Source organism: Lagenorhynchus albirostris, chromosome 14, assembly GCF_949774975.1.
Source record: "Lagenorhynchus albirostris chromosome 14, mLagAlb1.1, whole genome shotgun sequence".
Taxonomy (NCBI): domain Eukaryota; kingdom Metazoa; phylum Chordata; class Mammalia; order Artiodactyla; family Delphinidae; genus Lagenorhynchus; species Lagenorhynchus albirostris.
The window spans coordinates 57,049,167-57,059,886 of NC_083108.1; the positions used below are offsets into that span (position 1 = coordinate 57,049,167).

Genomic DNA, 10,720 nt, shown 5'->3' on the forward strand with positions numbered 1-10,720 from the left:
TTTTACTTGCTTATGCTTTAAAGCTTTGGCATGCTCTTTAGGGACGTACCCAAGGCCACTTCATGGGTGTGCAGTCGCCCTTGGTTTACAGCCCTGTTGACACTGTCTTGAAATTTCTCATAATGTAAACAAGGGGGCCCACATTTTCACTTTGCACCAGCTCTTAAAATTATGTAGTTGGTTCTGGATATGCCTTGTGGAAGCGTCAGTCAGGGACTGTCCTCAAGCGCATCCATGGACCTACGACTGGATCACTGGGCATTCGAGATGCCCGATGCGTTACCGCCTCTAACACCAGGACAATGACCCCGAGGAGGCTGGATCCACCGGATTACAGCTCCATTCATTCCAGAACATACTGAGAGGGACAGCTTACAAACCACGAAAGCATTTGCAATATCTTCCACCTCAGAGTCCAACAGCAGACAAACACATCTGACAACTAGAGTAAACACCCCAATCAAAAGTCCAGAGTCACATTATCTTGGTATCATTCTCACTGGGGCTGATAACACTGTACTTTCTGAGTTCTGGTACCATTGTTTTTTCTGAGATTGGGCTGCTTCTTTATCTAGATACATACGCTTAATGGGATAATCTGTCTATTTTTTTAGAGCTATTACTAAGTCAAGGATGTATATGAGAATCGTGATCACTCTCTTCAGTTCCTGGCCTCACGCTGGCTCTTCACTCAACTTCAGTTCGGATTCTCCTCCTTTAAATCACTCAAAATGCCCTCATCAAGGTCTCCATCCCCAGCGTGCAGTTCACCTGCAGTTTACTGGACCTCACGGTAGCTTTTGTAAACAAGGACCCTTCTCTCTGGTTTAAACCCCTCTTCTTTTGGCCCTGTCATAACTGCAGACACCTAGTTCTTCCCTCTGTCACAGCAGCTTGCTGGCCGTCTCTGCCAGTGATCCAGACTCTCCCCATGACCCGATGTCCCAAGGAAAGCAGAAGAGGCCCATCCCCCATACAGGCACATTCTCAGGGGGAAAGCGGGAGGCGTATACTTTCCCCAAAAACTATTTACAAACACTATTTCGGTTTTCCACCCCACGTGCCCAGCACTCCCTTGTTCGATATGATTAGTCCCCATGTGGATAACAACAGAACAAGGCATCACACACATGGGAAGTGAACACACTGTGTCCTGGAATGAGTGGAATCTCAACAGTGGCTAAAATAAATCCAGTATAAGTTTCACAGGGATAGATGCAGGACCTTCCACATTTCCCCAAACCCACCTGCAAGCACAGCGCAATCTGGGTGAAGACGGAAAAGATGCTCTAGTTCCTGGTGACAGGGACACACAACATGAAAACGGTGCTATGAGAAAAGTGAACATGACCTAAGGTTGAATCAATAGAAAATGACCCATGGCATCCACAGATTTGATCTTTATAATTGAACTATGCACAAGATTTACGAAAGTCATTCTGTGCTCAACTGGGCAAAGAGAGGGTTGGAGCAGAGCTTCTCAAACTTTTATCAAATCAGCTGGAGATCTTGTTACAAATGCAGATTCTGATTCTGCAGGGCAGGGCTGGAGCTGAGCTACTTCCTGGTTAAGTATCTCCCTGGGGCTGCTACTCTGACTTCAGCAGATGAAATGGTCTCTTGGGGGTTTTCCAGCTCCAACTCTCTGGGGTTGGCCTATTCAGCCGAGCCCTGGAACAAAGTTCATCAGACTGATGAGTAAGATCACACTTCCTCCAGAGTCTTCTGTCACTATTTAACCAGAACTCCAGATTCCCCGCACTGCATTTATGTTTTGGAAACCTTTGGCAATTATTTTTAGAGGGAATTCGGGACTTTGGTTAAAACAAAGTTTTTTGGCTTATTGTAAAGGGGGAAAAAAGGTGAAGGCCTCCAAAATTAAAGATGTAACATACAAACAAGGTCACCTGAGCATCAGCCAGGACAATCTATTAATCCAGTGTTTTGATTCCTCAGTCCTGTTCGACCCGAGTGATGCTGCCACTGGCTGGTTCATCCATGTTGAAAATGATACTATTGAAGACATGGTGAAATGCTTCGATGATGTTAAATTTTAAAGAAGGCTATGTACCTGCGCTGCCTATTGCTGACAGAGACCCAGCCCTTGCAGCCTGTCCTGTCCTGATGGTGCTGGTATTCTGACCTGATGTCTTTTCACAGAGGCCTGGAGGGGGCTTTACACACGGGGGTGGGGTGGGCCAGAGGGGACAGCATGGCATCCATCCCCTGGCTGCCCTGGGACCTTGCCTTTGAGCTTCCGGGACATGGTCCAGGTCTAGGTGACAGAGGAGAGGAAGCATTTTCAAAAGAGCCTCTGAGCAAAAACAGGGCCATCCTCAGAAGGTGGGGCCGTCTCCCCATCCTAGCGAGGAAGACAGCTGGAGAGACTTGGGAAAGGTCAAGGACACAGCAGTGCCCTTGAGCCCTCCGCCCCCATCATGTTAAAGTAAGATTTCTAATATTATTTTTCTTTCATTTTCTGAACTTTTCCCTATATTTTCATTATGATAATAGGGAAAATTTAGTCTATTTCCACACATTAGTAGTGAATCAGAACCCAGCCTGGACCGCACGAATAGGTGACTCTCAAACAGGTCACATTTATATACAACTTCTCTTTTTATTTTTTAAATTGAAGTATAGTTGATTTACAATGTTTCAGGCGTACAGCAAAGTGATTCAGTTTTATATATGTGTGTGTGTGTGTGTGTGTGTGTGTGTATTCTTTTTCAGATTCTTTTCCATTATAGGTTATTATAAGATATTGAATATAGTTCCCTGTGCTATATAGTAGGTCCTCGTTTCATATTCATCTTCTTTAATACATTTTCTTTTCAAACAAACCAGTAAAAACCAAATAGCCTGTCTTTCCTGCACACTGCAGTAGGATTCACATATAGGTTCCCCACTTTGAGCAAAGTACACATCTTCAACCAATGGACTGTGGACGGTGAGTTCTCTGTTTTAGTCCTAAGTGGCACTTTCCATACTTGCCCCTCCCCCTCGGGTCAGCACCTCAGCACAGACCTCCCCCTGCTGACTCTCCAATCCTCTGCCCTTTACACTGGACAAGCTGGCATGGTTAGGAGCCTAATTTGTTTACAGGAGGATGTCAGCCCTTCTTTCAACCTCTGAGATTGGTTCCCCACTGGCCAGTCCAGAACTTCTGTGAGTGCGGCAATTGTCCCCTCCTGGGGGTTGCAATTTCCAGAGCCCTCCCCAACTTGAGTGTCTTGAAACCGAGGATGTAAACTGATTGACTCAAGATGAGCATCCTCTAAACATAAACGGTAACTAGTACAGTGTCTGAAATTAAGAAACTTCAATATAAAGACAGTGACTTGGTGCATGTGATATCGTGTGTGTGTGTGTGTGTGTGTTACTTAGGTTAAACTACCCATTTGCAGCTGGTATTAAAATCAATGATGCGTCTCTTGGGGTGGTCAGGGCATATTCCAATAAGGAAGACTGTCCAGGGTCGGGGCACTCACCATAATGTTCTCTGTCTCCATCAACACCAATACTTTGCTAATTAGCGAGGAAAATATTTAAAATGGGCTATTAGTAAAATTAGTGGATTGTTAACAGAATCACGAACAGAAACAGAACAGAAACAGAATCTCATAAAGAGAATTTCATGGTAGTCAAGATATTTATATAAATTAAAATATTTTAGTGGGACTTCTGGCTATGGTAAGTAAAGAGATTGACAAAAACAGTTATATAACTGAACAAAATTTTCAGAAACAACCATTTCAGGATTCTGAAACTAACCAACAACAAACAAGTTGGGAAGCTTTTCTTTATGAAAAGCTACTCTCTCTCTCAGACTGTGAGAGAGAGAGTAGCTTTCTGCCTGGGTCTACTCCATACTCACCCCCGCTCCCAGGGCAGGGTGAGCCCTGAAAACCAGCAGCTTTAGTGCTAGAGATGGACAGCTGACTTGATTTGGAGCAGAGAGTGGAAACAGATGCTCCGTGATGCTGACAAAGTTGTAAACTCAGTAGAAAACAAATGGGGAAACCCTGTAGTTCGGCTAGCTGAGGTTGCCATGCTAGTAGGGGAAGATACAGATGGCTAGACCAGCCAAACACTTAACAGGGGATCCTGGGCACACGGGCATCAAAGAAGGACCAGATCAGCTCTCCATACTTCCCAGGCTTTTTTAATTGAAAAAGAATAAAATAGTTAAGAAAAGATTTAACAAAGGAAATTCAAGACCAATACACTGAAAACTGTGAAACATTTCTAAGAGAAATTAAATAATATCTAAATGAATGAAGACAGGTTTCTTATTCATAGACAGGAAGAGTCAATATTATTAGACAGCACTTCTCCCCAAACTGATCTACAGATTCAATCTAATTCCTATCAAAATCCCAGCTGGCTCTTTTGTAAAAATTGACAAGCTGATACTAATGGAAATGCAAAGGACCTAGAACTATCAAAGACATTTAGCAAAAGTGAATTGTGGAATGGCTTAAATCACCCAGTTCAAAACTGATTACAAAGCCAAAGGAATCCAGACAGTGTGATGTTAGCACAGGGACAGACACGTGGATCAAAAGAACAAAAGAGGGTCCAGGAATATACACTGAAAATCTATCTGATTCCTTCAAATATTATTTCAGAATTATTTGAATACTGAATTTGAAATTACTTCATTTACAGAAAACTGTCTTATGCACAAATTTTCGGGGAATGTTTGACCACAGAAAACAAGGCACATCTTAACTTAGTCAATTTTAATAATTAAAACTAAACCAACAAGGTTGGAAACTACTAAAGGCACACTAGGTGTTATGCTCATATTTCTAAAGAGAATAGGCCATTCTTCCATTCAGTAATAAGTGATTTTTATCACACAAAAATCCATCTGTGACATAAATTCTGTATGCCTTTGTTCTGCTCCTGAGAAGACCAGGCTGGCTTAGCCCAAAATGCCTGGAGGAGAACATCTGTTCCCCACTTAAACGATGTCCTCCAAAGGCAGGCAGGTAGAGTTCCTTTAAACAAAAACTCTATATAAAAATGTAACTCCAAGAGCTAGTCAACAAATGCCAAAAAGACCGAAGTCAAGACAAAATAGAGTGTTCTACAGTCACAGTCTTCAAACTAAAAGGAAACACATTGCAGTAGAAATGCAGTGTTTACTCAGAGCTCTCTCTCTGTTTACAGTGACACTATTTTACAGCAATAAGTGGGGTGATAATGGTGGTCCAGGCATTCAGAAACAAAAATCCCTCCAAATTTGAACTGATGGACACACGTAGCCTAGGATTCCTTGGGCACTTCTTGTGCCTGCTTGACTACAGCTCTAGGGGTTCAAGGACCAGGGTGCAGAACTCTAGAAACTCAACAAATACCTATTGAATATGTGAGTTAATGAGTTGTGGGCTTGAGATGCCTAGAAGTCAGTGGCCCCAAATCTAGAAATAAGATTTTGTTAAATATAATCTGGGCTTCAAGCCGTATTCGTCATTCAATATTATTTCAATTACAAAAACGTAATCCTTTTTTCTCCTTTGTACTGAATTGGTATATGGGGAAAAAAAGGTGAATGATCTCCTCAAGCTGCCAAGCCCCTCCTGATTTCCAGATTCTGTGGCTCTTCTCTCTCTGTATTGGACCCCGTCTGCGAGCAGGGAAAGTATCTGGATTCAGTGTTTCTGCTACTAGGCTGTCCCTGGTCATGTGTTTTGGTTCAGAATGTGAGCTTTGGTCCCCAGAATGTCTGACCATCTCCTACCGTAGCTTGGTTACCTGCATTCTTGTTCCCCATCCCTGCATCCTGTCTGGGTACCTGCTAAGGCCTCCCAGCCTTCTCGAGCTGGCATCTGTCCTGTCCCAGCCCATCTGTGCCCAGGAATCATCACTCTGCCTCTTCATTAGGGACTTTTCCAAATCCCAACCGCCTGTCTGTCTGAACCTCTCAATACTATCCATCCACTGGGTTCCCTCACAGTCCCTGGTGCTTGTCTGAACTGGGACTTTCATTCATTCATCCAACCAATATTTACAGAATCAACACTAAACGCCAGACGCTGAGTAGGTATTAGAAATAAGAACAAAAATCTCTGCCCTCCAGGAGAGACAGGCAAGGTAACAAACCGTTACAAAATGACGTGCTGGTCAGAGGTGTGCACAGATTGCTATGGCAGGAGCAGGAGGCACACCTGGATGACTGGGTGGACCAGAATAAGGCAGTGTCACAGGTGAACCACCATGTCACATTATGGGAACCACGGATGCGTCAGAATGGCCCGAAGAGGGTACGCAGTGGGAGAAGCAGCTGTGGAGAGGCTGCAGCAGGGCCAGACCACAGAGGGCCGAGTAAGTCCTGCTCAGTAGAGTGAGAAGCCACTGTAACAGTTCCACAGGGACAGGATGACCCCATTAGCTTCACGGCCCGCTAACCCCTGGGAGGCTTCGGATGCCAACGGCTTTCTGGGCCCTGGGGAAACTTTTATTAGCCACATTAGACTCATCCCAGCATCTGCAGCCCGGCTATCCATTCCTGCAGAACCTGCCTCAACCCAGCAGATGGGCTGGGTCCAGATTCCAGCTCCATCAGTCTGGGGTTAGTCCAATACAGCACCCTCCAGTACCGTTAAGCCTTTAGGTGGGTGCTGGTCTGCAGGTCAGTGTAGGTGGGTTGTGGGTGTGTGTGGTGTGCGTGTGGTATGTCTGGTGTGTGTGTCTGTGGTGTGTCTGGTGTGTGTGGTGTGCGTGTGGTGTGTATTTGTGGTGTGTGTGGTGTGTGTGGTGTGTGTGTGGTGTGTGTCTGTTGTGTGGTGTGTGGTGTGTGTCTGTTGTGTGGTGTGCGTGGTGTGTGTGGTGTGTGCGTGGTGTGTGTGGTGTGTGTGTGGTGTGTGTGGTGTGTGTCTGTTGTGTGGTGTGTGTGTGTGGTGTGTGGTGTGTGGTGTGTGTGTGGTGTGTGTCTGTTGTGTGGTGTGTGTCTGTGGTGTGTGTGGTGTGTCTGTGGTGTGTGTGGTGTGTGCGGTGTGGGGTGTGGGGTGTGTTCGGGACATAGAAGGTAGAAAGGCTCTTATTTTGCTGTTGGAGCTTGAAGGGAAGTCATGAGCCAAACACTGAAAAAACCTTCTAACATGCAAATGACCAGGCCCCACCCCACACCACATAAATTGTAGTCCCTGAGGCGGGGGGCCCTGGGCATTCATGTGATTAAAATCTAACGCGCAGCCCAGACAGAGAATTTCTGAATTAACTGTACCTGCTCTCCACGCGCAAAGAGCTGGCCAAGCAGGAGAGCTGTGAGGCCCCCTGAGACAAAGGAAGTCTGGAGGAGTAGATGTCACCCAGCAGGTTGTTTGGTGAGGAAGCTAAGGCAGGGCACTCGCTGCCCCTCCCCTCTCCCCACCCCACCCCACCCCCACGGGGCCTGCTTGCTGCAACCTGAACTTATGTGACGGGGAGCAAGCAAAATACAGATGCTAACTTCCACCTGTGCTACTTGAATCCCGTCAACCATGGTTTCTCATGGAGAACGTTTCTTTCTAGCTATGCACTTGGACTTCCTCAAAAACAATTCCATCAAGAATGTCCAGGGCTTCCCTGGTGGCGCAGTGGTTGAGAGTCCGCCTGCAGATGCAGGGGACACGGGTTCGTGCCCCGGTCCGGGAAGATCTCACATGCCGCGGAGCAGCTGGGCCCGTGAGCTATGGCCGCTGAGCCTGCGCGTCCGGAGCCTGTGCTCCGCAGCGGGACAGGCCACAACAGTGAGAGGCCCGCGTACCGCGGAAAAAAAAAAAAAAAAAAAAGGAAGAATGTCCATAGTGGAATCATAATGAGGAAAGCAGCTGAGAAGGACCTCAGGACACACCCCGACTTGGGGCCTGGAAGGTTGAGGGTCCACTACACGTTTGGTGCATGAAACTGAGCAAGTAAGTGAATGAGCAAACACAGGGGAAAATCTATAAACACTGACTAGAAATGACAACAATCCCACAAGAAAACATTATTCCCTACCTCAAGAAGGTGTCAAGGACTTAAAATGCCAACTCCCTTACAAGGAAAGCAGTGGGAGCTCCCAAAGACACTTCACAACGTTCATGAATATCTCAAACTCTCCCCACCCCAAACTTCTAGAATGAACAAAAGTGCAGCCATGAAGCCAGGGCAGAGTTGTAAAGAGCTGGGAAAACTAGATCACGTACAAAAACAAAGACAGAAATGCCTGAATTGGAGATTCAGAAGGAAGGGGCTGAAGGATGGACAGTGGGAATTTTGAGGATGGGGAAAGAGGACTAGCCCACCACAGGACAGAGCAACAGGTACAGAAACTACACCAAGTGGCAAAGATAGTTCTGGAAACAACTATGTAAACTAGAAACCCAACAGGCTCAGCTTGAAGGCCAGTTGGAAAATTCCTTCCACCTCTGGTATCCAGATAGGAATAAGGTTTCCTAAAACAGATTCTAGATCCTACTCAGACCTGTGGAATCCTAATTCCCTCCAGTGGTACGAAATCTAGGAAGCTGGAGGACCTCCTGCCCCGAGAGGAGCCGGGCTCAGGGCTGGGTTTGCAATCCAGGGGCTGGGTAAGGGTTTCATCATTGTTAAGGCAACCCCGTTGCCTCTGCGGGGGGCTGGGGGGACGGTGTGTTGGCGTTACTGCCCTCTCACTGCCTAGGGCTCAGGTCCCAGCACTAGAACCTGTGCCCCCAAGTTATCTGTGTGTGGAAAGAAATGTGGGGAGCTAAGTTTTTGCTCTTTGAAAGAACAATGTCCCCTCTTTTTGACCTTGATCGATGGCATTCTGGGCAAGCCATCCACAAGAGGACCAGATGGCAACTCTGGCTGGATGGGAACCCCGACTGATCACAAAATACAATGCAAGTTCAAAAACGGCCATAGAGGCCATAAAAACAAGTCTGCCCTGGGGCGGGGACCAACTGGCCATGGGGGGTCGGCTGAGGTTTCAGGTAGAGAGTGGGGATGCCACTCAAGTGAGGGAGTCACGGGAACAAATCACACAGCCCAGAGTCAATACCTGACTTTGTGAATCTGGGGGGATGACGGACGGCTGTGGCCAGCGGGTGAAGCCAGGGGGTGCATTATGAAGACAGGGGTTAAGGAGCACCAGTCTCACCGCCATGTGGGACTAGACTAGATGAGCGGATGCTGCCATCAGAGACTTATTCCAAGTGGCTGGCTATAGTCTTCTGGACAGACAGTGATCATCTGCAGTGTAACAAAGAGGAACAAAGGCAAAAAAAAACAAAAAAAAATCAGGGACCTTTTTAAAGGAAGAAACAAAAATGCAGAGGGATGATTTAGATAGGGGGAATACCAAAAAAAGAAAAGAAATAAAAGGAAGATGAAACCAAGGCGACCGAAAGAATGCCATAAACTGGGAGAAACAGGGAAAGAAGTCATTGGAGCAGGAAAGAATTCCTGTGCTGGGCCTGAGATAAAAAGAGAATCGCTTTTAGTGAATAAAATCCTGCCATTACAAAGAGGTTGGAAGACATTTAAAAGTGGGGTGTACAATAATCAGCATCGTGGAGCGAGGTTTTTCTCCTTTCTGAATGTCCCCTCTTAACTAAAAATGATCTGCTAAACTTAAGCATCTTTTATATTGTTGTAAAGAGTTTCCTGAGGTTCTGGCAGGAAATTATGGAGCAATGCCACAAAATGCAGGAAATCCTTCAGGGAATGGGAAAAGACGGCACTTTCCATAAATACTCATGGAGCTAAATCTGACATTCCCATCAGCAAGGCAGGAGGTTCTCTGGCACAAGAACTGGAGTCATACTGCCTGCTGGGCCAGCAGATCTGACTTCAAAGATAAGTTCAGGAATGAAGAGATTCGGACTTCAAATGGTTGAATCAAAAAAGGGAAAAAATGCACACACACGCTGAAATCAGGATCTGATGTGTTTCCACAGCATCGTTTCTGGATTAACCTCTGAGGTAAATGCTTACCTAGGCAAGAATGTTACCCACCACGCTGGTGTGGAATCTCAGTGTTTCCATTGTCTGTCTCCTGCCCCTAAGCAAGACAGAAAATCACTGGGAACGAGTTACCCCAAAGAAAGCTCTCCCGATCCAGCCCTGAGAAAACAAAGACGCTGGTGGCAAGCATCTGTGCCGTGAAATGGTTACTCTGAGCGCTGTCACCTCAGTACAAAGGACATGAAGATGCAATGAACCCAGCTGGAGTGCAGCATTTTACACTGAAATAACTCCCTGGCGGGCATGTCCCAACAGAACCCAAGTTCACGAACTTACCTAAATTACTTCTATAAAGGAGTTTCTTCTCCTCATTAATTTTGAAATGCATTTATTTACTCAATTGTCCATGGATACACGCTAGGATTTTAGAAATAAGACGAGTAAAATAATTATTTGCAAGCATGTAAATAAGCTACATACATCCTTCTTAGGAGACTATAGTTTATCTTGTTCATCCAAACATTTCTGAGGAATATCAGTAACAGGTTCAGCTAAGGTCTCAGAGCAAGAGTTCTCTCTGGTTATCTCCACTTAACTTTGTATTCAAGGTACAGGTACAGGCTTAACTTTATTCATCAGGAATTATTATTATTACTTGTTGATGTTGTTTTTGTTGTTTTGCGGTACGCGGGCCTCTCACCGCCGCGGCCTCTCCCGCTGTGGAGCACAGGCTCCGGACGCGCAGGTCAGCGGCCATGGCTCACGGGCCCAGCCGCTCCGCGGCATGTGGGATCCTCCCGGA

The 10,720-nt window shown here is 46.1% G+C and overlaps 1 protein-coding gene across 1 annotated transcript in view; it reads right to left on the reverse strand.

Annotated features, from left to right (window-relative positions):
• LAMA1 (laminin subunit alpha 1) overlaps positions 1-9,118 on the reverse strand; it is a 152,786-nt gene extending 143,668 nt beyond the window's left edge. Inside the window, exon 1 of the mRNA XM_060170511.1 lies at positions 9,019-9,118. Within this exon, the coding sequence (XP_060026494.1) occupies positions 9,019-9,118 (100 nt within the window). The remainder of the gene's footprint in view (positions 1-9,018) is intronic.
• Between the last annotated feature and the right edge of the window lie 1,602 nt (positions 9,119-10,720).